At 39.4% G+C, this 27,951-nt stretch overlaps 1 protein-coding gene across 10 annotated transcripts in view; it reads left to right on the forward strand.

Annotated features, from left to right (window-relative positions):
- Positions 1-27,951, forward strand: part of akap6 (A kinase (PRKA) anchor protein 6) — a 224,321-nt gene that overhangs the window by 178,741 nt on the left and 17,629 nt on the right. For all 10 annotated transcript variants that reach the window (XM_081603033.1, XM_081603032.1, XM_081603036.1 and 7 more), the window contains 3 exons: positions 983-1,243; positions 26,196-26,279; positions 26,556-26,708. In XM_081603033.1, coding sequence (XP_081459159.1) covers positions 983-1,243; positions 26,196-26,279; positions 26,556-26,708 — 498 coding nt within the window. The remainder of the gene's footprint in view (positions 1-982; positions 1,244-26,195; positions 26,280-26,555; positions 26,709-27,951) is intronic.

Below are 27,951 nucleotides of genomic sequence, written 5' to 3' on the forward strand. Positions count from 1 at the left end.
GTAAATGAATATGATAAGAAGTAACCAAATTTGAGGGCTTTAAACAAGCAATATATTATCACACACATATTTTAGTGTTAACATTCCAAGTTCCTACCATATCATTGGTGTGTAAAGCATATTTACTCGACCTAATACATGTTCAAGGATCACATTTGACTCCAATCACCCGAAACCTTGTTGTTTTGTCCTCTAAAACATAAAGAGGACTATTGTTTATAATATTTTATATGAGACAAGGGTTAGGGTTAGGTGATCGTGATCGTGGCCAAGCAGCTTTCAAGTTTCAAGGTAGAACCATCAGTGATAGTGGCCTTTTGACATCAGAGTCAAAAGGCCACCAATCAGTAGGAACCTTTACTTCTTGCAAACCTTCATCATGTGAAGTAAACTCTGTTCAGGTCCATCTCTGTCTTACTTCAGGAATAACGTTCTTTGCATATTTGTTCCTGGTCAACCTGCACCATCATTTAACCAGACCTGGCACCCGCTGCGTTGCCAGGTCTCTTCCTCTATCAGAACTTGAACATGTTTATTTATTTTAAATTATTTTGGATATAGACCAGATTCAACTAATATTGTTTCACTATAAGGAGAAAAGGATTACAATTTCATTTCATCACTATAAAAAAAATAGTAAAGTATATCCCAAAATGACTGCTGTTTTTAAAGTGAGGACTCTATATATGGCAGTATTTGAAGTACAGTGCACCATCATTAATGACAGAGAATATAATAAAAGACTGATAATACAGATTTATTAATTTTGTTTACCAAGATGTTTACTACTCTAAACATGAATATTCTGAGTATAACTTCCTCTTCAACTGCAACGCTGGTATTAACTGTATTATATATAATGTCCTGATTACTCTGTCATGAAGCCATGTGTTTAATCAGAAACACAGTATTTTATTGATGTATACATTTAGGTCTTCTTAATGATCCATCCTTTTTCTTTTTCTCTTCTGTTATTTTTCAGAAAATTCTCTCAGAGCATTCAGTACCATGTTCTTCTGAGCAAAAGCTGTCATCAAATGTGAATACTCTGCTGGTCGCTGGTCAGGATGTGGCTGCTGAAAGTCCTCGCTTAGCTTTGTCCCCAATGACTAATTCACTGCTGGAGCAGCTGGAGGCTCGAATCAAGGAGCTTAAGGCATGGCTTCGAGACACAGAGCTGCTCATCTTCAACTCCTGCCTCAGACAGGAGACGGGTGCCTCCGAGCAGCTTTCAAGTTTCAAGGTAGGACTAACAGTGATAGTGGGAATTTTATTATGATACCAGCCATATGTCTCAATTTAACCCCAAATCAAAAGAACACCTGGACGAGTGAGTTTGGTGTTGAAGAATGGGGTTAGTAGAAGATCATCAGCATCAGCAGAGTGGTGAGCCAGGCTTTCTCACTCAACATCAGTGTCTGACCTCACAGATGCATTTCTGGAAGAACGGTAAAAAAGAAAAATCTCATAATCTCAACCCTGAACCTTGAGGAGAACCACTTCAGAGTGGTTCTCCTGCAAAAGTGGGCTCATATATTAATCCTGACGGATTAAGAAAGGAATGTCACTCAAGTTCATAGTTGTGTGTGACAGTAGAAGAAATAATATTTTTGGCTACATAGAGCATATGTTTGACTAGATCATCTAGTTTATTTTTGTTTCAAGAGGCACTTAACTTTTACATGTTAAACTTTCCATTGACAAAAGTGATTGCAATATTACATCTTATAACAAAGACAAAAAACAACTTATTGAGTGCTTGCATGTCTATGTGCTGCTGCTATGTTTAGTAATGCATCATCTTAATGAGGCCAACCAAAAACATGGCTGTTTTGAAGGCATGGATGTATAGAGGAAACAGCAGTTAGCCTTAAAAGCAACGGGACGTTAAAAGGATATTAATCAGCCCACATCACACAGCAAAATGCTAGCTGCGCTAATTAGCCTAGCCCCGCAGTGTGACTGACAACCATAAACACACACGCTTACACAATGTGCACCCGCTGAACTAGAAAAGCAAATACACAAAGCTAAATAAATGCATGGATTTCTATGTGCCCTGCTGAGAACTCAATGTACACTTTCAATCCACTCTGAGACAATGAACAGAAATATGCTAATGAATGACATCCAACTTATACTGACTCAAAAGATAAATATGCAAAATTAGGAGGATGACTTTAATAACACAGGTATAATCACATCTTCACTGCTGACACAAACCAGCTGATGAATTCAGTTGCTTCAAGTTACATCCATCACAGCACAATGCAAACACTTTGAGAGAAGAAACATTTTGCCATGCAATTTTAGTTTTCAAAAATGTATATTATTGATTCTCCTTCCAGTGATGGTCGCAAATGTTCTCAGAAAACAAAAATACATTTTGTAGGTTTTACTTCTCCATCTTGTGTAGAAACACTTTCTGAGGGTAGTTCTAATGAAATTATTTCAGTAACATTGGACATGGTTGTTTCCATTTTAGTCCAACATCAGAGGTAAAGCATGATTTCCATCACACAACAAAAAGTTATTTTAAAACAAAATTAACGCAAAAAAATTTAAAAACAATAAATGGTTTTTTACAAATCATATGTAATGCATTTACCTTAAGCATTTTAAAGATAATATTTTCACATGATTTAGATGACAAAACATTTTGGTTTTTAGTGTTCAAGTTTTTACATGATAATATCATAAGCTTCAGAATTTAATTTGTGAAGACAGTCCATGATATTACTTACAAGTGCTGAGAATACTGGAGTCCAGCAGAGTTGCTTGACACTCTAATCAACTTAAGAAATAATGTACAATATATTTTTAGAGAAAATATTTGAAATTATTTCCTACACAAAAAAATTCTCAAATTTTAAAGTTTAAAGATTTATTTATTTTTCATGATGTCTTACACAAAAGTGTGTAGTGAGCTTAATTGATTAGGAACAATCAGGGGTGAAAGTAGGGGGTACGGCAGGGTCCTGCGTACCCCCTACGCAGTACCCTGAGGGTACGGGGGCGGGGGTAGAGGAGCGGCTGTCTGCTGTAAAGAATCAATGGGTTCACTGTGCAGCCGTGAGTTCACCCACTAATTAGCCGTGACTGATTAGTTTTTCAAGAACAATCTAAAACACGACTTAATCAGTTAATAAATAGCTTTTTTCTCATTTCATATTGTTTCTGAACTGTTTGTGCTTTGCTAGAGCAGCGGTGCAATACGTCGATCGCGGAAGGTTTTGAGTCAATCTCGACATCAGGTGACAAACTAAACGCCGCCAGGACGCTGAGACCAGCACGTCCTCCTCTGACTGACTTAAAACATTCGTAACTTTATTAAAGAACAACAAAAAAAGTCACCAAAACGTGTTCAAATTAATGACCCAACAAAAATAATAATCTCAATGATTATTATTTCAACAAGGTGTTGCGCAATCCTGCGCGTTTCGGTTCCATTACCAAAATAACTAGCAGAGCAGAAGTTTAAAATTAACAAATCAACCACCTCTTTGTTCATGAGGGGCTTATTAATGATCACAAAACAAATATCAAGCCTGAAAACCTAATATCGTAACGGACTAAATGTTTTTAATGTAATCTCTGCTCGGCTCGAGCAGCGCAGGAGGTTGCCATGGCAACGGGTGTGCTTAAATATATATAGATATAGCCTATATATATATGTGCCCTGCGACAGACTGGCGACCTGTCCAGGGTGACCCTGCCTCTCGCCCGGAACGTTAGCTGGAGATAGACACCAGCAACCCTCCCGACCCCACTGAGGGGACAAGAGTGTAAGAAAATGGATGGATGGATGGATGGATGGATGGATATATATATATATATATATATATATATATATATATATATATATATATATATATGCAGGGAAAGCGTACATGGAACGACATAACCAAGTGGCGGGCATAGTGTACAGGAACATCTGTGCAGAATATGGACTGGAAGCCCTGAGATCAAAGTGGGAAACACCCCCAAAGGTGGTGGAGAATGACCGAGCTAAGATCCTGTGGGACTTCCAGATCCAGACAGACAAGATGGTAATGGCGAACCAACCGGACATTGTGGTGGTGGATAAAGAACAGAGGAAAGCCGTTGTGGTGGATGTAGCAATACCAAGTGATTACAACATCAGGAAAAAGGAGCATGAGAAATTGGAGAAATACCAGGGCCTCAGGGAGGAACTGGAAAAGACCTGGAAGGTGAAGACCACAGTGGTGCCTGTGGTCATCGGGGCCCTCGGGGCAGTCACCCCCAAACTGGAGCAGTGGCTCAAACAGATCCCAGGAACAACATCAGACATCTCAGTCCAGAAATGTGCAGTTCTAGGCACAGCCAAGATACTGCGCAGAACCCTCAAGATACTGGGCCTCTGGTAGAGGACCTGAGCTCAGAGGATGAAACAGACCACCCGCGGAGGGTGAGAAGGGAATTTTTTTTATATATATATAGTGTATAATATACTTTTGTCATAGTACCCCTAACCGAAGAATTTGAAACTACTTTCACCCCTGGGAACAATTAAGTGGTTACTTGACACTTGACATGTGATTCTGCTGGAAAAAAGGGAAATGTTGAATTTGTTTATAAGAAATGACTACTGATATAAAAATAAAAGTTTGAGCAACAAGAACTGAAACAACAGAGCAACGGAAATAAAGCCGTTGTCACCGAACAACATCAGCTGTAGTTTTTTTTCTTAAAGAATATCTGTAACATGATCTTGTTGAGGCATTCACAGTTGTTGCTGTGATCACACGCAACATAAATGAGCAAGCCTATTTGCACACACACAGCCAGTGCTAATGATGAAACTCTCTGAAATGAGAGTTTATCTGAAGAAAGTGGGCCTCTTACTTTTGATCATTGTCACAACTCTCAGTGGGAAGCCATTGATTTCTGGGAGAAAGAGGCTGAGAGCTTCAGGAAAAATGAAGATTGGAAGTATTGATAGCAGTCATTTGTATGGAGAGACACAGAAGGAGCTCCATTTCAAGAAAAGTCAACTCCATTTTAGCAATCATTTGTCTGTTTTTGGCGTTTGGCCTTGTGAATGGCTTCGATTTTTGCGCTATAGTTTATTACTGTATGAGAAAGGAGCAAGGGTTGCTATGTGTCACAACAAACACAAGTACCAGAAGTGTATTCACAACACACAAATTTATCTGAATAATGTCCAGACAAACAAAAAGAACATATTTTTAATTAAGATCACAGCTGACTGATGCAGTTAGATGGTGACTGCATGGCTAAAAACACTAATTCAAATTTCTAGGGATATCACTACTTGCAAGCATAAGATTGTAGTACATATACTTTTTATCTGACTGCAGGTATCGATCAATTCATAATATGCCTTGCTCAGACTGTTGCAGGATATTTTTGTCCAATATCATCTTTTTGAACCTAATGTGTCAAATAGTTTGGTTTGTGCTGCAAAAAGATGTGGAAACCTTTCATGGTTTCATTTTTTGCTCCGTTTTTGCTGTAGAGGAGCCCAAATAAACTAGAGAAGAGTAAACAAGTTTGAAAATCCTCAGACTTACTGAATGTCATTGTTAAATGTCACACTTTATTTCAGTAATAAAGTGTGTAAATATGAGTGTATGACTCGGAAAATACTTCTGCATAAATTATAAATTCAATGCTGCATAAAGATGGTGTCCATGGGAACAACTCTAATTGTAGTTGTTTATTTTGGATGGCTTGGGTCACTTCTTCCACATAACATCCAGTAATATCTTCACTCTTGAAAAGATGATGTTGAACATTGAACAGTAAAGTATCATGTATTTTCCAGGCACAGAGTGCCATTTTATAGCACAATCAAGCAACTAGGTTAACTTCAGTTTTTATAAAAATGTTATATTTATCAAATATGACTTGAAAGAAATGTTACTTCCTAATTTAACACATTGGTATTGAGTGTCTGTCTCTTTAAAAACTTGTGCTTTCCCTGAAACTCTGCCTTCAGGAAGTTATCACAGCATAGCTTCTTTATTAATCTTAAACAATGTGCAGTGCTCTGAGACACAGCTCCTATAATGAGCTCCAGATGTTTGCTAATTGCTGGTGGCTAGTCTGAAGGAGTTGAACGACAGAGGACTGCTCTGTGAGGCAGAATTGCAGCCCTAAGGAGGAGCTGAACCTCGAAGTCAGCAGCAGGTTCATCCAGACATTTAGCACTAGCACAGCTGAAAGGTTGCCATGAAGATCAAAATATTTCTCAAACATGCATGAAAGAATCAGGGTAACACTCCAGTATATCTTTGATAAAGGAATAACATTACAACATGATGTAAAGTTGAAGATTATTAATGGGTTTCTTATTATTTGACTGATTAATATAGCTAATTATAAATAATTCAGTTTGCATGTGGTCTGTAGATGATTTATTGGACATAGATAAGTTATGTGAGCAATTTTACATTTCTAAGATTTTCTAAATGTAAAGCTGTTTTAAGTCTTACTCTGTGACAACTACCTTTTCTCTCTCTTGTTATATTTCTCTCTTTTCACTCTTGGTCTTTTCTCCCTGCAGCCTCCTCCTTTCCACCTGTCTGTCTCTATCATGGCTCTTAATTGAATTAGCAGTCTTGTAAGATATGGCATCGACCAGACATTCCTCTGGCAGCCCTGGGCATCCGATGACTCTTTATTGTAGAGAAAAAGCTCTGGGGGACAGACACACTAAGAATTAATGAACTGAAACTGACACAGATACATTATTATATTCATAGCTACAATATTGAACTACAAATTCTAACTTGCTGCTAAGTATGCAAGATTAGAAGTCCAAAAATCTAGATTTTACAATGGAATATAAAAGTTGTTGTTTGCTTATAGATTTATTCTGTTCAACCTAAATTGTTCAGATCATTAAACAAACTTTAATATCAGACAAAGACAAAGTTTGCTTGGATAATTGGTTTATTACTTTGGGAAAACAAAATACCAAGCCAGTCTAGCGCTATGAGAAAACAGGATTACCTCAACAACTTGGTTAGTCAGAATCTACTGAGCGACTTGTAACACAGTAACAATGAGTAAATGTTGGAGATGGGTAACAAGCTATTTTTTTGTATTGATGGTAAAGAATATTATTTCACTCTTTGCAGGCCTGTTTCAGTTCAGTAACATTTGAGTGTTAATACCCTTTTTAGTGAATGAGTCACACATTTAATAATTTTATCTTAGACTTTTCAAGGCCCATCAAAAAGCTTTTTTATCCATTCAGGGTAGACTTTGTGTTGTGCTCTGGATCTGATTACCAATTGATGATCTGATGTTTGCCTTTGAGATTTAGTCAGAAAGAACGAAAATAATTGTTTTATTAATTATGCCAAGTGATCCAGGTCTGGAATCAGCAAATATTTTATATATGATCAGGTTGGTTTTTCAATAACAGAGGAAACTGTCATCTGAAAACTTTTCCTTTAGACTGATGTGTTTGTCTTTGTCTAGTATAAAAAAATAGTTTGACAATATAAAACAGTAAGGTGTAACACAAGCAAAAACAAAGCAAGTCTTGAGAGGGGTTGAGTGTTTTTTCAGCGTTTCATAGCTTGCCTAATTTTCCTGCATCCTACTGCTTCCTGTCAGGCCAGATTTTCTGTTTTCTGTAATTGAGAATCAACTGTTTTGGTCAAAGAATATTTCATAAGCTCTTCATTTTATATTGTTCTGCACCTTTGAGGAAGTTTTGTGAAGTACATTTTGCCTCTAGATTGTAGATTGTAACTGCACACTTTTCTGTTTCTTTCAGTTCTTTGTTTTGCCTGTTTTTCCCCTGTGCCTGTTGCTGTATATCTCTTCATCTCTTAGTGTTATCTGCTGTCAGCAGCAGATTAATCTATCCTCCCTCACTCGGATCATGCTGTTCACTCGTCATGTGCTCCACATTCTTCCTCTCTTCAGATACTTCTACACTTAATCTAGGCCCTGCAATTAGATCTGCATTACATAACTCATAACCCCATTCATACTTTTTGTTTGTAGCTTCCTGTTTCTTATCTTACAAAGCAGACCTATTCATGTGCTCCTTTCTTCAGTAACCAGTTCATCAAAAAACAGATACAAACATGGTATCATTTGGCAATAAGTGAATATTAAATAAATAAATCTCGAAAAATTTATTATGGAAATTGTTCTAATTGTTTGGTTACATTTGTACAATATTTTCTTCGTTCTTATAAGAAAACGGCTGCTAACATCCTTTTTGTTAACATCCTTAAGTGTTGGGGTTAGGGAAGTAGACTAGTGATACTGTCTTTTGTTCAGGTTTAGTCCATTTAACTGCCTGATAATTTGAATAAAACAAACAAGTAATACAAAATGGCAACTACATAAACTGGACAGCTTCCCAAAACTCCAGACCCTCGGGGGTCTCAAGAGGAGCACAAGGTTCATTTTTGCCCTGGGTTATCCCGACTGGGGTAATCGAGTTCTGCCGTATTCCGGCAGTAATGAGTGGGTTTCGTGCAGGAACTGTAAAACCGACAGTAAACCCTGATTAGACTGCCAAATGAAAAATTGCTGCATGGTTTGCAAGAAAACTTTTTTCCAGATACATTTTTAGGCCACATTTCCCATAGTGCATCAGTACCTACAGTCTGAACTGGAGCCTAGAGCTGGGCTGTTTAATGAAATGCTGTCTAGTAACCTTGACAGCATGAAGCAGAGAGCGGCAAAGAAAAAAACAACGGAGCCAAAGATTAAACCAAACATTTTACAACTAGATATTACCCGTCTGAATAATATCAGTCTTTAACTTTCACTCATTGGAGAGTTTATATAACAATGTGTCAGGAATTAGGCATTCTCCCCTGGTATACCAAACCTGGAGCGCCCAGTCAGTTGACGAGGAGAGCTGGCTGTCAATGCAGCGGGAGCAGATATGTCCAAAAATGCCAGAGTAATATTGTAATTAGGTGATGTATTGACAACCCCACCCTAAAATTCCTAAAGTAAATTCTGGCACTGGGCTTCAACATAAAACACAAAGTAATCCGAACAGTTGATGAGTAACAAAAATATAATTTATTTTACAATTCTGCTAAAACAAGTACAGGAGGGAAAAAAAAAAATCACAGGGGAGCTTTAAGCTTCAGGGTCTCCAAGGCCAAAATAATAAACAAAACACATAAAATAAAACAAGCACTTTCTAAAGAAGAACTAAAAGAAAATACAAAACCTAAACTCCCTTACCAACCAAGAAACAGGAGAAAACAGTTCATAACAAAAATGGCAGAGAACCCCTACCAGCTTCCACTTCTGAACAAAAACACATCTTGGACAATTGTTCACACAGATGCTCACAGCAAGCTCAGCTCAGTTCAGTTCAGCTCAGTTCAGTTCAGTTCAGTTCAGTTCAGTTCAGTTCAGTTCAGATCAGCTCAGTTCAGTTCAGTTCAGTTCAGTTCAGTTCAGTTCAGTTCAGTTCAGTTCAGCTCAGTTCAGTTCAGTTCAGTTCAGTTCAGTTCAGTTCAGTTCAGTTCAGTTCAGTTCAGTTCAGTTCAGTTCAGTTCAGTTCAGTTCAGTTCAGTTCAGTTCAGTTCAGTTCAGTTCAGCTCAGCTCAGCTCAGCTCAGTTCAGTTCAGTTCAGTTCAGTTCAGTTCAGCTCAGCTCAGCTCAGCTCAGCTCAGTTCAGTTCAGTTCAGTTCAGTTCAGCTCAGCTCAGCTCAGCTCAGCTCAGCTCAGCTCAGCTCAGCTCAGCTCAGCTCAGCTCAGTTCAGACACAGTCAGCTCTCAACAGGATCACAAGTCAAGGCCCAGGACCAACAGAAGGGGATCTGGCATCTCCAGCTTGCTGCTTCTTATAGGGTGGCTGACCAGCCCCAATACACTTCACCTGCAGCAATCAGGTAGAACTGAAACAGAAAACACAGCTCTCAGAAAGAGAGCCCCTAGAGGCCAGTGACCGTAACACTCACCTAAAAACATTGTAAAAAATCATGTTGTGTCACTTAAAGTCTAATATAGCAAAATAATTTGCTGCTCTTTCTTTGCCTAAACACCCAGTTTGGACCTGCAATGAATTATGGGATATGGTGGACCGTGAAGGATACACCAGACCCATCCTTCAACTCTGAGAAAAAGACTCATTTGAAGGCCACAATTGGAGGAGTCTTCGTATTCGGACAGGCCTTGTTTGAATTCACTCTATGACGTAAACGGTCTACAAATCCTGAATTCGGACACGACCAAAAGTTTGTATAAAGTGAGGTTTTGACTACGGCACCTAGAATGTTTTTGCTGTCAATTGTGAACATTTCATCTTTAGGGTCCAATGCAGGCCGTTTCTGTACATTTTTGCTGCTGACACTAAGAGAATAACTCCTCCTACTAGTCTGGAGGACAGTTTCTGCTTTGGCTGATTTCCTCTCAAAAAAAGTGAAATAAGTTAAAAACTGGCGGTTATGGTTTAACAATAAGGCAAAGTCACTTCAAGTGAAGTAAAACTCTGGTCTCCAATACATAAACTACACTGTCGAGTAAAAATAATCACAGTTTTTGGACTGTCTCATGTCTTGGCACTTTATAACCACAAACGTCATCAGAGTTACAAGGATTTTATATGATAAAATATAACTTACATGTAACTTTGAAAGGGAAATAAATATTTTAAATCTTTTGCAAGTAAAAATCTACAAAGTGCGGTGTGCAGAGTGTATTCAGACCACTTGGAATTGTTTCTCCTTTTTTACATCTCACATGTTTATTAGAGAACATTAATAAACAAACTGTGTCTAAAGGACCAAGGAACACAGCAGACAGATCAGAACGTTATCCAGATGTTTAAAGCAGGATTAGGTCACACTGTAAAAAAAGTCACTGTAGAATTTACAGTAACTTACTGGCAGCAGGGTTGCCAGCCAGTTACTGTAATTTTTACTGTAAAAAAGTTATAGTACCGCTGTAAATTTTCACACATGATCCAGTTGTCCAATCACATCCCATGTACTTTCTATACACATTTTTCAGATCACAGTAAAGAGCTGTATTTTCAATACCCAGCCACCTTACTGTATTTTCAGGATGTAGTTTTTACAGCCATTTGTTACAGTGTACTGAACATATCTCAAGCTTTGAATGTTTAATGGATCATCAGTCCATGAAAACTGAACTTTCTCAAAGAAAATGCTCTGCAGCAGGAAATGCAGAAGGTGGTCCTACCCAGGGTGACACTGCACTAACCAGCCCCTCATACTGGGATGGATTTCTACTGTATACTGGTAATCTGATTTGGACTTGGTTCTTACTGTGGAAGCAACAGTGTGTATGTTGGGTTTGCTGCTAAACTGTTGCCATAGACACCAGTGGATTCTACCACATTCGTTATATAATAAAAAAGCAGCCCAACCCCACTATATCTGACTGCAGACTAATAGAAGGTGATAGTGATGGTCTAATGTTGATACCTGCTACACAATGAGGATTAATGATCCTCCGACTCCCTGCCAAGAGCGCAGCCTGCTACATATAGAAGAGTCTTTTGATGATTCCTGCCTTTGTGGTTTAGTTTGCAGCTCAGTCTTATGTGTGAGTGTGTGTCTGGTGAGTGTGCTTGTTGGTGTTTTGAAGTAGCGTTTTCTCGTTAAGAGTTGCTCGTTAGGGGTTGAAGGCGAGCAAAAAGGTAAGACATCGCCACAGTAACTGTATCAACAAACAGATCAGACTTTCATCTTCGTCTGCTCAGGAGGAGAGAAAAAACACGGAGTTCTTTTATCAGCTAAGGAGTGACCAGATACACACACACACACCCACACACGCATGCACACATTCACACAAGACAAAAAATAAATAGTCCAAAAAGGCCTCAGCAAAATGTGGATAGAGAGAAGAAAAAAATAACTCACTCTAAATTAACAGTAAGATGAGAAGGAGGGTGATAATTAACATGTCATCTCAAAGACTGTTGATAATTCATCTGTTGGGAAACAGAAGGAATTTTAGTTTTTATTGTTTTGTTATCTTTGAATGTGGTCAGATAATGACGAAAACAAGTGAGCAAGTGAGCACTCACAACACATTCCACACAAACATTCTTAGACTTTATCAGTTATGATCTGCAAAAAAGGAAAAATCTCCATGTATAAATAGTGATGTATTTTTTTATTTAAAATATTTAGTTATGTATATTGCCTTAGATACTCTTTCTTTGCAGGCACCTATAACTTACCTAATATCTCTTCTTATCAGCCATTTAGCCTCTAATTAACACAGCATTTTACCCTGTAACATTTTTGTTGAAGGCTTGGTCAAAGTGATTTTATTCATGATTTCACACAAATGTAGAATTTAAAGGGTTGAATTCCCAACTTTATATTTATATGTTATTGGATATTGGAGGGAAAAGCCGTTTTCTACCGTGTTGACCCAGTGACATTGTTCTTACAACTTTTCAGTCAAAGTTTCCTCATCCTGAAACTAAACCATATTCACATAAAATTTAAAAAGGAGACCAATTATTAAAACAATAACCCTACACCATGATGTAGAGAGCTTTAAAGACCTCAGACATTATGCTGTTTTTTATTACGGCAATCCATTAAACAAAGCATTAAAAAGATTTAGACTGTGGCATGAATTATGATAGATAAGAGAGGAACTGAAAAATCTTCAAATTCCTAAACAGTAAAGAAAGGTAGACGGCGTTAGAAAAAACAAAGGTGAAAATGAAAAAATACTTTCAGCAGCCAGGAAAAAAGACACAGAAGGAAATCCTAGCAAGAAGGCAGATATGTGAGAAAAACAAATCAAAAGGCCTGCAAGGAAAGATAGAACTGCAGGAAGAAAGGTAAAATGAGGCAAATTGAAGGTATATGAAAAGATAAATGCACAGAGAAATCCTAAAAGAGGTAGTAACTTGATAAACATCCTTTAAGCAGCTGCAGTGTATTCATTTGGCTCCATTAGTTAGAACTATAAATGCCTTTGCTCCCAGAGACTTTATATATTCCCAATTTATTTACCACTGCAGAATATTTTAAGAGCAAAGCTTTCACCCCTAAAATGTTGCAGCTTGTCAAGCAGCAAAAGAACTTTAGATAACATAGAACAATCATTAAGGCCTGGTGATGTCACCAATAATTCATCCTAGCTTCACAGAAAGGCTGGATAGATTTGATTATGCCAAACTAAAGTTTCCTTTAATAAAACATTGGATTGTTTCTGTTTGTTTCTGTAAATGAAGTTCATCCACTGTCAGCATTATGGAAACATAATTCTGAGACTGTCAAGATCTTTGAGCAACTTCTTTTGCTGCAAAAATGCCATTCATGTATTTGCATTTCATTTTAATATTACTGTGCAGAATCAGATGCTCTCCATCTTGTCAGACTGATGCTGAGCTATCTTGCTACGAAAAATTAGCAAAGATTTTAGTCTCCTTGGATGTTTTGACACCCAGTAGTCTGGTAGATTTGGTTTGATTTGGAACCACAATTACAACATTTGCTACATTTTCAGTTGGTGTGGTTCTTTCACACTGTGTCAAACTAACCAAACCCTTTGAAAACCTGCCCATCTCCTTGCCTGTGTACCTCCTCAGCAGTTCTTTGTGCAGTGCAGCAAGAACTGCTGAAGTAAACACGACGACACACAGCGCAACTTCCTTCTTCACAAAAAGGAAACAAGAATAGACTAGCGTCAGATTTTAGCGGTTGTAGGATTTGTCTTTTGTCGTTGGTCAAAGCCATTTCTTCCACTAGCACTATTTGTTATTTTTGTATTTACCCAGAATGCAATGTGGTCAGCTCCATCAAAAAGCTGACCACAGCTGCAGTGTTTCTCTCTTCTTTATTACTGTTCGTGTTTCAGTGAGATGAGCTGCTAGCAGCGCTGCTAGTTCATGGTCATTCTGCTGCTAAACTTACTGCATGTCTGCCTGGTGCTGCTCCTGATTGAACTCATAATTAAACTCCTCCTTACTGAGGAGCTCTCTGACAGCATATCCACAATCCGCAGCTAAACTAAATGATGTTTGGAGTTTCCAGTGATATAAAGCAAGAGCCAATCAACGAATGCAGTCAGCAGTCAATCAAATGACTTCGGTGCCATACCCTGCTCTGTGCTGCTAGTATTACCACTGAAGTAGGTATGAAAATCTGAGAACAGCCGGGCAGAACTGCACAGGATCTGCTAATGGAAAATGAATCTGGCCGGGCGGACTGGGATCAGGGGTCCAAAAGTCTTTTTTTGTATTAAACTTATGTGTTGTAAATATTGTAAAATATGTTTTACTTCTGATGCTACTACCCCTCTCAACCAGTACTTCATTTATGTAGCTTCTTCAACCTACTGGGATTTGGTGCATGTGGAGAACAGATATTCTCACATGCCATATTGTGTGGTGTGGAACAAACTATTCATTTCTGCAATCTTCCTAACCCTGTAAACATTATTTCCATCCTGCCAGAGGATTTAAACGGGTATATTTCTGTATTTTGGTCATGCAGCCTAATCTCATGTGAAAGGGGATCCAGAATTGAAACTACTCACCTATAATTTGTAAGGTTGTTGTTTCAATTCCAGCTTTTGTTGCAGCGTCAATGAAACTGCCTGGTTACATGCTTATTTTTGCCACATGTTAAAGAAGCAACTTTAACATGGAGCAGATGTGGGCTGCAGGACTCAGGCTTGATATCTGTCTTTAGGGATGAAACCTTGAACAAATCTTTGCAGGAGAACATGGCCATACTCTGTTAACGTCTGCTTTTACATTGATCCAAACGCACAGCTTGAAGAGCTGCAGTTATAGTAGAGAAATATATTTAAAAAAGGACAAGAAAACTTCTGAAAGGATGGTGGAGGATAGAGAATGACGGCATGAGACGAGAAGAGGAGGTCCAAATGGGGACGATGAAGACATGTAGACAGCAGAACCTTTAGGCTATATCAGCAGCAGCAGAGGGAATATGTGTGGGAAGAAATTGTCGACAGGAATTCATTAGGCTCGTTGTGTGATAACGAGTGCTTGTGGTTTTAATTGACTTAATCAACAAATAGAATTAATCAGAGATTTCTAATTAATGGTAATTGATTGAAATTTCCACTGGGTCACGAAGCAGGCGGCAAAATTCTCTTCTCTCTTTCATCATATCTCTTTATATCTTTCTCACCTCCATTTTTGTCCTTGTCTTCTTTACTTCTCATCGTTTCTATTGCTTTTCTTTCTCTAAGAATGTTAGTATTGTAATACTTAATTTTTCTGTCGTATTTTTGTTGTTATTTTCTTGTGCGACCTTTCCTTCTTGGATGTTTGTCATTTGTCATGTTTTCATTTTTAATCTGTGAATATCAAACTGTTTCTTTACACTGTGAGACTGTTTAGTTGTGTTCCCTTAGTTAGTACTGAATGATAAATGTAGTGCTTATTTAATCCCAAAGCACCTTTTTACAGAGAAGCCATTTTGTCTCTCAAAGCCTCCACTTAGAATACTTCAGTTTCAGCATTAGGGAAAGATGGGTTAGATTGAATTGATAAATAATAATCTGAATATTCCATGCTGCTGAATTAAGCTGTAGTTACCTTTTGTAGTTGCAACTAATTTTCAACTTTGCAAGTTGCAAATTAGTTCCAAATGACGGTTGATGTGTAGACTTTGATGGCTTTTTAATTAAACATATCAACTTCTGTATCTTTTTTGTGCCGATTTTTTTGCACTATCTACACAATGTTTCATTTGCGTTTTAATTCCTTGGTGATTAAATTCTTAAAAAGAAAACACAGTTTATTGCTTTTTGCCAGTCAAATGTATGTTTTGGTGATTATGATGTGAGCTGTAGCTCACATCATAAATTTATAGGAAAATTTTGAAGGTTGTCTTAAGTCCAAAGTTAGTGAAACATCCCCCTGGGGCTCCATACGAGTCACTGAGTAATACCTGGCTCAGAGTCAAGAGCAAGTTGCAAATTAGTTGCAAATGACGGTTGATGTGTAGACTTTGATCGCACTGCTACTCAGTCTGACTAATTCACAGAAGAAAGAGTGTTGGGCTGCTCAGATGTAGGCCAGGTGAGTCTAAATAGACTTCCTACAGATCCAGATCAGTTAGAAATCCCGTTGGATGGAGAGCTGGTTAGGAGTTAACTTCTGACTGGGGAGTCAGCTTGGAGGGATGGGGAGGGTTTAACACTTCAGATAACAAAATTGTAGATTCTTGTTTATGTTCCTGCAGTCTCTCAGCCCTCTGTGGCCCTCATAGAATGTGCTAATAGACTCTCCTTTTATCCATTCAGTGATCACCCTCCGTGTACTCCTCTGTTTCATTCAGTTCTTGATACTAATCCAGTTACATGGTTGCTTTAGCTCCTTGTTTTTTTTTGGGGGGGGAGGGGTTGTTGTAGTTTGTCTTGTTTGTGATTTTTGTTTGTGGCTCTGGCCTCTTGGTTTAGTAAAGTTTACTCCTTCATTATATGTCTGTCTTAGTCACCCTGGTTCACGGCCTGCCTCCCCCCTGTGGTTGGTAAATTATAAAATGTTCAATGACAGCATGGGAACCAGTTGAAATTGATCATGTTAGACTTTTTTCCTGTGCAGTATCTTTAAATGTCAGAAAATTGTGTTAGTACAAATTCCAGGGAATTCATGATCCACTGATATCTGCTTCAAATATTGCAGCTTTTTTGATTCCAACTAATTTCTTTATTTTTCCATCAGATTCATAAATCAGTTCACACCAAACACACACAGGGGCCATGTCACTCACCAAGACCAGAAGCAAATATTTTTATCAGGTTACAGTTGTTCTCTCTTCAACAACACAATAAAAGAGATGCAAAAGTGATAGAGAAAACCTTTTTATCATGATCTGAGTTAACTGTCCTGCATCCCTGCTGATTTTTTTTTTCATTTCCTTCTTTTTTCTTTGTCTTGCAACATAACATTAACATGTAATAATTTCTCCCCAAATGTTCCATATGGCTTTTTAACTAAACATATCAACTCCTGTATCTTTTTTGTGCCGATTTTTTTTGCACTATCTACACAATGTTTCATTTGCGTTTTAATTCCTTGGTGATTAAATTCTTAAAAAGAAAACACTGTTTATTGCTTTTCACCAGTCAAATGTATGTTTTATTAATTTGCAAGTTTCTGCATAGCAGGCGTTGTAAAACATCTATGTAGAACTGTTACTGTAGTTTTTTTTTTCCACCAGAACAAGTTGTTTTTGTTTCATGTTGCTATGCTATGCTTGTGGCCTTATATCTTTACAGTTGAGTGTTTTGTTCTCAGTTTGTCCTTCTTCTCTTTTTCACTTTTCTTCTTTCCAGTTCTATCCAATACTGACATTACACCTGCTTTGTCAATCTCCACTTCCTTGGTTTTGCTTTTCCACTTTCCTTTCCTCTTTTCATCCAGCCAGCCCTCTCTTCACAGCTGGTTTCAGTAATTAGATTATTGTGATGAGGAGGTGGAGGGGCTTAAGAGGATTTTGTTTTTAGGAGACAGATTTAAGTGAGAGATATAGAAGTGGCAGAGGCTGTGGAGGGTAGAAGGTGGAATCAGGAAAGGAGTGAGCCTTTGTTTAGTCTTTTCCTGAGATGCTCTCTTTTCCTGGTGGAAGTTAATAAGTGATAAACAGATTGAAAGAAGAAGAGAAAGAAAGTAAATGATGAAATAAACACAACTTAATATGCTGGTCTTGGAAGCCACCAAAACATGCCAGGAAAGGCCTGTATGTATAGCAACAAGTAAGACCTGACAGTCATGTTTTGGAATTGTAGGGGAAGCCGGGGTAACCAGAGAGAACACATACATGCACAGGGAGAACATGCTAACTCAATTCAAAAAGACCCCAGGCTGGGACTTGAACCAATGACCTTCTTGCTGCAAGGCAGCAGAGCTGCCAACTGCCACTGTGCAGCCATATTTAATCATTTAAATATTTCCCAATGTCATCACCATCTACTTTCATCAGCAAAATATAGCATGACCATGTTTACATGTATTTTTCCAGTATATTCAACCACCACTATCTATGTTACTACATTATAAATTAAGCACCATAAAAACTGTATTCCAGGATCTAAGTGTCTTTGTGTTTGTCACTGTAGTTTTCTGACATATTTTTGGATTGTTGGTGTTATTCAGTTTTGTCAACTTGCAGCACTCCATACTCGGCTTACATTTTGTTTTGTGAAGTTTAGTTCATTCTTGTGTCCTGGTATGCGCTGACCAGTCTACATGATTGAAAACTTGTTTTAGTTTTTAACTTCTGGTTCAGTATGATACTCTGGTGTCATTTTTAGATCCCCTTCTGTTTATTTCTGCAAGAGCCATTTCCTACAGTCCTCTGTTCAGATCCCCACTCAGCTGTCATGTGGGACTCCATAGCATTTCCATTCCAATCAGTTTATGTACACATTGCCAATTCACAAAAAAACTCATCTAAAAGCACTGTTAAAAAAACAAACAAAAACAAAGTAATTTTAAGCCAGTTTGCACATACATCACAACCAATCCTACTTATCAAACTATGCAACAGGTTCTATTTATTATTGAAATTAGTTTAAAAATATTTCTATCTAATGAAATGCAGCAGCAAGTTGTCTTACTGTCACTCATTGTATTGCTAGTGTCTATTTCCAGCAATCATTGAGCTGCAGGTCAGATGCACCCTGGATAGGTCACCAGTCCATCACATGGTACAGACAAACATGCACACACACTCACACTGAAGGACAAATTAGACGGAACAATTAGCCTAATATGTTTTTGGACTGTTGGAGGAATCTTACGTCAGGCTTCAATGTAAATTGAATTAGTCATGGTGTTGTAATGGCCCAGTCAAAGTTAAAACTTTTACTTAATTGAAATGTTTCAGGAAACCAAAAAGAACTGTGCACAAATAAATTCCTGTAGGACTCAATAAAATGAATCATCCCCATGAAGAAGTGCAGATGAGTGATCAGGTCATAAAGACGTGATCTTTATGACCTGATCACTCATCACTCAAAGTGCTGGACATAGCTTTTCAAAAATACGACATTTGCTTTTAGGCTTTGTTTGCATTAAATAAAAGGTGACATGATGTAACGAGTCTTATTTATAATCTAAAGCTGTATTGATCTGATTTTAAAACCTGGTGACTAGCTCAGCATTTTACCACTGTAGAAAGTTAATTTTCAGTTCATGGAGATTAACTGATCCTCGACTGCAGAAGCTGGCTCTTGGGACGTGGAACGTCACCTCTCTGGTGGGGAAGGAACCGGAGCTAGTGTGCGAGGCTTAGAGGTTCTGGCTAGAAATAGTCGGCCTCACCTCGACACATGGCTCTGGTTCTGGATCCAGTCTCCTTGAGAGGGGCTGGACGTACTTCCACTCTGGTGAGAGGTGCCGGGCTGGAGTGGGCATACTTGTTGCCCCCCATCTGGGCGCCTGTACGTTTGGGTTCACCCCTGTGAACGAGAGGGTAGCCTCCCTCCGCCTACGGGTGGGGGGACGGGTTCTGACTGTTGTTTGTGCTTACGGGCCAAACGGCAGTTCAGATTACCCACCCTTCTTGGAGTCCTTAGAGGGGGTACTGGAGAGTGCCCCTCCTGGGGTCTCCCTTGTTCTACTGGGGGACTTCAACGCTCACGTGGGCAATGACAGCGAGACCTGGAGAGGCGTGGTTGGGAGGAACGGCCCACCGGATCTGAACTCGAGTGGTGTTGTGTTGTTAGACTTCTGTGCTCGTCACGGATTGTCCATCACGAACACCATGTTCAGGCATAAGGGTGTCCATCTGTGCACTTGGCACCAGGACACCCTAGGCCGCAGTTCAATGATTGACTTTGTCATCGTCTCATCGGATTTGCGGCCGTATGTCTTGGACACTCGGGTGAAGAGAAGTGCGGAGCTGTCCACTGACCACTACCTGGTGGTGAGTTGGCTCCGGTGGTGGGGGAGGAAGCCGGTCAGACCTGACAGGCCCAAACGTGTAGTGAGGGTCTGCTGGGAACGTCTGCCGGAGTCCCCTGTGAGACGGAGCTTCAACTCTCATCTCCGGCAGAACTTTGAGCACGTCCCGGGGCAGGTGGAGGACATTGAGTCTGAGTGGACCATGTTCCGTACCTCCATTGCCGAGGCGGCCTATCAGAGCTGCGGCCGCAAGGTTGTTGGTGCCTGTCGTGGCGGCAACCCTCGAACCCGTTGGTGGACACGTTCGGTGAGGGATGCTGTCAAGCTGAAGAAGGAGTCCTATCGGGCCTTTTTGGCCTGTGGGACTCCAGAAGCAGCTGATGGGTACCGCCGGGCGAAACGGCATGCGGCTCAGGTTGTCGCTGAGGCAAAAACTCGGGCGTGGGAGGAGTTTGGAGAGGCCATGGAGACAGACTTCCGTATGGCTTCGAGGCGATTCTGGTCCACCATCCGGTGTCTCAGGAGGGGGAAGCAGTGCAGCACCAGCACTGTTTATAGTGGGGATGGTGTGCTGCTGACCTCAACTCGGGACGTTGTGGGCCGGTGGGCGGAATACTTCGAAGACCTCCTCAATCCCACCAACATGCCTTCTGTTGAGGAAGCTGAGCCTGGGGACTGTGGGTTGGGCTCTCCAATCTCTGGGGACGAGGTCGCCAAGGTGGCCAAAAAGCTCCTCGGTGGCAGGGCTCCGGGGGTGGATGAGATCCGCCCAGAGTTCCTTAAGGCTCTGGATGTTGCAGGGTTGTGTTGGCTCAAGTGACTCTGCAATATCGCATGGAAACGGGGGCAGTTCCCCTGGATTAGCAGACTGGGGTGGTGGTCCCCCTGTTTAAAAAGGGGGACCGGAGGGTGTGCTCCAATTACAGGGGGGTCACACTCTTAAGCCTCCCTGGTAAGGTCTATTCAGGGGTCCTGGAGAGGAGGGTCCGTCGGATAGTCGAGCCTCGGATTCAGGAAGAGCAGTGTGGTTTTCGTCCTGGTCGTAGAACACTGGACCAGCTCTACACCCTCAGCAGGATCCTCGAGAGTTCTGGGAGTTCGCCCAACGAGTCTACATGTGTTTTGTGGACTTGGAGAAGGCATTCGACCGTGTCCCTCGGGAGGGGTGTACTCCGGGAGTATGGGGTACTGGGCCCTTTGATACGGGCTGTCAGATCCCTGTATGACCGGTGTCAGAGTCTGGTCCGCATTGCCGGCAGTAAGTCGGGTCCGTTTCCGGTGAGAGTTGGACTCCGCCAAGGCTGCCCTTTGTCACCGATTCTGTTCATTACTTTTATGGACAGAATTTCTAGGCGCAGCTGAGGTGTTGAGGAGATCCGTTTTGGTTCTGCCTCAAGTGGAGGAGTTTAAGTATCTGGGGATCTTGTTCACGAATGACGGAAGAAGGGAGCGGGAGATCAATAGGCGGATTGGGGCAGCGTCTGCTGTGAAGCTGGTGTTGTACTGGTCCGTCGTGGTGAAGAGAGAGCTGAGCTGAGAGCTGAGGGATTCCTCCGGAGGAGCTGGAAGAAGTGGCTGAAGCTGCTGCCCCCGCGACCCGACCCCGGATAAGCGGAAGAAAATGGATGGATGGATGGATGGATGGATGGATGGATGGATGGAGATTAACTTTAATATTCAAGCCATCTTGTTTTAGTTTCAGCATGAACAATCGAATTTCTCATCAAAAAGTTGTTGCAACTGTAATCTAGCTAAATATAGTGTGTGTCTGTCGTCCCTCTGTGTGCCTGCAGCAGTCGTCTGATTCAGTGCAAGTCTCACTCAGTCATTTTGTTGTTTAAAGCTATCTCCTTCAACTTAATACATATCTCCTGTTTGGAATAAATTTATTTGCCATCTCACAAACACACCCTCAAACACACACCGGGCTTGTCCTCTTGATCCCGTCTGCAGTATTCTGCATCCCCATCTCCTGTTTAGACAAGCAACCAAGCCACAAATATGCTAAACTAAAGAAAATGAGGAAGAGGAGAGGAAAGAGAGAAGTAGTGTTGAGTGTGTGTGAGAAAGCTGCAGAGTAAGAGTGTGTGCACTGAAGACAGGGACAGAAAAGAGAATCCCATTTCATTGTAATAGTGTTTAATATTTATTGGAAAATGTAAGGAAAATGTAAAGGAAGTGCTTTTCAGTGAGCGGGCAGGATTAGCATAAATAGTTTGGGGCTTGGATGTGTTTGGTCCCACTGCTCAGGAGTAAGGCTGTCCCCTCGTTTCTCTGGAACACACAGAAATATATGCATATGTTTGCACACACACACACACACACACACACATCTACTCATGCTTGTGCACATACCTGTATGAACAAACATGCAAACACACACACACACACACACACCCCTACACACGCACGCACACACACACACACACCCCACACACACACACAGACTGACCTTTGAGAATGAAAACTCATCAGCATATAGTAATTTATAATAGGCTCTGCCAATCCTTCTTTCTTTCTTCTTTTTGCATTTATTAAGCAGTGGCAGGGTGGGAGAGTTTGGTGGATATTTTCACTTCTTTTACATGTTATTGCTGACCACAGATCTTTGTGTTGAATTTAAACTTGCATTAACAAAATATTATGAGTTATACTACCACAAATTCACTTCCAACTTTTCTGAATGACTGATAAAAGAATTAATTTGGCTCATGCTTGGACAGAGCAGTTTTATATTGTAACAGAGACGCTTGTATGATCATATTTTGCTGTAGTGAATACTAATTAAGGACTACATGACTGGTTAACTCCAAAAAGGCTCCGATATCATCAGTTTATTATTTAAAATGGAAAATAGCCTTTTTTGGATTAGCAACAAAAGTTGGTATTCAACCATAATGCCTTTGCACTGTTATGACCCGTCTAAGGGCGTCCAGATCATAATCTGAAGGATCCATCCTCTTCAGATCTTAAGCAGCCAACAGAGAGAAAGCTTAACATTTTATAATTTCATTTATTTTAAAAAGATGTATTTTTGAATGAGATGTTACAACAAGTGGAATATATGACTTCAGAGCAAGCTATAGTGCCGAACCCAACAAACAAAAGGAAACAATCTGAATATTAACCAAAACTTACATACTTGAAAGTAAATAAACCAAATGACAAAAACTTAACTCCTTAATTAATTAATTAATTAAGTTATTTGTAATTAATATTAAATAGGTATTTTATTGTTTGAACTTTTAAAATTTTTTTGGAAAATAAACATTTAGTAAAGAGGCAATAATTTTCTCAAATGCATTTATTTCAAAATATGCACCATAATTACAAAACATATTACAATGTGGAATAATGTGCATGTTTCACATCTATCTTTCATTCAGATATTGTTATCAAATGGTCTAACATATCAGCTGTGCAATACAAAATGCAGTATACTTAATACATTTTTCTTCAATACCATATGCATGAAATTGTTCAAAGTACAAGGTGGAGAAAGTAAAGCATGCAGTTCATGTAATATCTTTTAACAGGTAGATTGCCAGATATGTATAATACATAACAAACCAACCTTATATTCATATCCATCATTTTTTACCCAGTTTATGTTTCTGTTGATAAGAGACAGTTCCTCTCTGCACTCCACCAGAGATGTCCACTCACTAACAGATTGTCTTCAGGTTGTTGGGCTGTTTGTGACGTTTGGCCGGAGACACCAACATTCTCCTCTACTGCATCAGACAGTCTTCAGTCTCTGAGTAGGACAGTCAGTGTCGGTCTCTGGATCATAACAAACAAAAAACATAACAATGAGGAATGGAGCGAAGGAATACATTTTTACTGCAACTCTAACAACAAGAACAAGCCTCAATTACAGAAATGTAGAGTTTCAGAGATATTAACACTTACATAATCATTTTTGGAGCTTGAATCTTCGAAGAATCCATGGAGGGTTCGGGAGGGGGAGATTAGGGTGACGACTGGAGATTCATCCTCAACCAGACTGGATCTAATATATACTAAAAGGCAATGAAATTATTAAAACGTTTTGCAGCATTAAAATATGTTGTCAAACATATATAAGAAGACACAGCAGCGGGAATAATGCTCTCAACGTGAAAAGGGCCTTTCCATTTTTTCAAAAGAAAAAAATGTATCAGAAAGGTTGATAAATCTGACCAATATGCATGTAAAGGTTCAACATCATGAAAAAACATACTCCAGATTATTACGAATCTGTTCAAATTAGCCAATAATTTGATTAAATGTTCACTAGCTCGATTTTTTCCAACACTTATACTCCGCTAACATTCGGCATGCTAAGCTAAATATGCTAACACCGAGCCGTGTGGCGAACGTGACGTCTATCATACAGGTTGAGCTCAACTCAAAATAATAGTTATAAACCATCTCAGAAAAAAATGACTTACCAAGTGCAGTAAATAACTCAGACAGGTGGAAAGTAAATAGTCCTGAAATGACTTGGCTTCTGTCGCTTCACTTAGGTGGGAATCTGTGATTCTGGTGTGGAGTCAGTGAAATAACTCCTTCAGTGTTAGAGCCGCTGGTGGAGTTTAGAGTTAAGAAGTCAAGAGTTATTGATTCTATTTTAGCGCCTCTAGATTTGATACGGAAACACTTTGTTTTAACACTGGATTTTAACTACTAGTAATATACACCCCAGAGTTACATAAACAGAATGTGACTCTATTAGAGTAAAATTAACTCTGCTTTTGCATGAAGTCTACCAACACCAAAACATTTAACACTTTTGAATTTGCTGTGTACAAAGGAAGTTCATTTGAACTGCTTAAATGTGGGATTTCATTCTCTTACTTATGATCCAGTCCTGTCGTCTTTAGTCGGGGATTGAAACTTGGTTAGCCCAATAAATAAAGAGGTTTGCTTTTGGTCTCAGCTCTTTTGTCAGTTCAACAGACTGGAGCAATGCATGCACTACTGCAGACATCTGTCCTCTCTTCATCCAGCCATCACTCTTGAGTAACACTTCTAGATACTTCAACACCTCCAGTGGAGGCAGAGACCTCTAACCCAGAGGCATCAATCTCCCTTTTTCAGCTTGAGAACCATGGCCTCAGATGGAAAGAAGCTGATTCTCATCCCAGCTGCAAACCACTCCAGACCTGGCTGGAGGTCATGGAATGAAGAGGCCAAAAGAGCCACATCATCCACCAAAACCACAGTTAGAATGCTGAAGTTCCCAAACCAGGCATCCTCTTCTCAAAAACACCTTGATACCCAACACATGAGCAAAGCGCTCATAGACCAGACCAGCTCAGTACTTTCTCTCATCTTGGATCCTGAGTCTGATGTAAAATCAAATAACAATAAGTGGATATTTGTAGGAGCAAAGATATGCATTCACAGCTTTACCTGCTCAGAACTGACATTAACTCCACTCATTAGAGTTAGCAATTAATCTTATGAATGTATTTATCATGGAATTTAACATGTTTTTAGTGTGTTTAATTGACATGTGGACACTATACCAATGTCACAACTCTGGAAAACATTTTGCTTCACCCCCAATACAAAGAAAATTAATTGGTTTGTTTTGTAAAATGTTCATTCATTTATCTAGATAAATGAATAACCTGAAGGATCCATCCTCAGGTTATTTATTTTCTAGATAAATGAATGAACTGTAGAATCATTGTAATAACTTAGATACACTACAAAGAACAGCCAAATACAGAAAGGTTTTCTTATCGTTTAACACCGTAATGTCTGAATTTATTTCCAATCATATAAAAACTGTTTGATGAAAAGTTGACTGCAGAAATTTATGGGAATAAATCAAATTTCCAGTGTTAATATTTGGATTATTTTATTGCCGCTGCCCCTGCTCAAACAGGGGCTGATTTAACAAACAATTCATTCTCATCATTGAATTGTTTAAAATGCACAGATGTACTGCAAAATAACTTTACTGCACTCCAAGCTGCTAACACAATAATTTAACATTAATTGTCATTGCGTAACAGTTTATGGAATCATATAATCAATTTATGTATTCATAATCTAAATATGTGTTGCACCTTGAAGTACAAGATTTATTTCTACAATTGTACCTAAATCATGAAAGATGGTACTAATGTCTGTTTTGCTAATTATGAAATATTTGTGACTTTGAACCTTTGCGATGGCACAGAATTAACCAAATACAGGGAATTACATAAGAATTACATACGCAATTTCTTTGTTTGACAATGATTCATTTGAAATATTTTTTGTTCTGACATATTTGAAATCTGCAGAACTTCTCAGACTTGACATCCATCCTGTCTTCCTTCATCTGCCTGTCTGTCTACAGTCCCTGTGTTCAGAGATCGGAAGCCGGCGCCGAGGAGTCGCTTCAGTTCTGAAACTGTGTCAGAAGCTGCTGCAGCAGAGCCAGGTGAGTGAAGGAAAACACGATTAAAAACCTCTCACTTGAAAAAAGTCACAACATAGATACTTGTCAAGAATAGAAGAATGTGAAACAATTCCAGTGACATAAACTTGTTTTAACAAATTATCATTCACATTTAGTTTTCAAAATAATTTCGAAGTTTTGAAATCGCAAATATGAACTCATCTCTTTGTGAATAGAGGAGTTGTAATCTTGTTAGTTCAGTAAATTCCTTTCCTGAGAAGCATCTTTTTTTTTTTATCTCCGTTCATCCTTCCACAGTCAGGCCTGATGGCTGAAGTGGGCCCAGACGCGGAGCAGCACCGGGAGGCCCTGCAGCTGCTGTCAATCAACCTGGAGAGGAGGTGGGAGGCGATAGTGATGCAGGCGCTGCAGTGGCAGAACAGACTGAAGAGAGAGCTGGGAGAGCAGCAGGTTGGACTGCCCGCACATTTCCACTATACAGCCGTCATTTCACACTGCAGGGAGCCAGCTGACACAGTTCCGCTCAGTGAGCATCACACTGTTTGATTTGCCACTAAAGTGTCTTTTAAAAGACATATGGTGTTATGACTGAACTTATATCCCCTTAATTGTGGCGCAATCTTCATAAATAAGTGATCCTGGTTTATAAACCAAACCTACCTACAGGAACACAAGTGAATGAACATGCTAATCTGTGCAAAGCAGTGATATACATGAAGAGACATTTTAAAAAAGCTTGAATCTACTCTGATTAAACCAGCTGGGTTTTGGTCTTTTAGTTTGTTTCCTTTGCTCAAATGCTATTAGACACTGAGGTTTCTTTCCTCTCCTTGTATATGCACACAGAAAAACCTATAGCAACAGATAAATCACAAAGGCCAGACACTCTGACCTTGGTGCCTGGCTGGAGAGTAATTTCACTCCTACTGGAGGTTGGAGAGGAATAAAAAGAGGGCAAGAGGGGGAGGAAAACTTGGGCAGTAAGAACTAAAGAGCTTTATGTGTGGTTCAGCTTATAAATAAGCACTTTCTTTGCTGAATGACAAAACGACTGTCCTTCTCGTTTTTGTGTGTTTGTTCATGATTGTGTGGGAACAAACTGTACACTTACAACTATTACAACTGGCTTATAAAAGTCTCTGATCTACAAAAGTCTTTTTATGTCAGAATATGCTAAATGTATTTCCCAGACTAGACCAGGGATTCCTGGACTAGTCATTATGTTTTCTACCATCAAACGCTGCTGTTACACACAGTAGCCTTTTAAACAGGATCCTGTTTATGGCATGAAAGAAATAAAAAAAAATTAAAGAACTTTCATGAATTTCACACTGATTTTATCTGATCAAAGCAGCACTCTCTGTAGACAGTTATATTCAAAAACCAAGTTTAAGAAGCAGATCCTAAATTGAATGGGGTCTACCTCAGAAACAGGCAGTGAAAAAGCAGATGAACCAGGTTTCTCCCTGACTGTATCTTTTTGTACTAACTGCAGTGTGCTTTGGGGGGAATTTATGTTGTGTTTTACAATCACTTTTGTGTAGTTTACAAAACAACATTTTTCATTCCTGTGGTTTTTCATGTTTTGTACTGTAGAGTGACTGGAACAGACAACTTTGCCTCATCTTTGTCTGACAGATGACCTGATTAAAACTGTAATGAGTCATTCTTATTCATTCATTGTTTTTGCACT

This window comes from Poecilia reticulata, chromosome 22 (genome assembly GCF_904066995.2).
Source record: "Poecilia reticulata chromosome 22, P_reticulata-male-v2, whole genome shotgun sequence".
Lineage (NCBI taxonomy): Eukaryota > Metazoa > Chordata > Actinopteri > Cyprinodontiformes > Poeciliidae > Poecilia > Poecilia reticulata.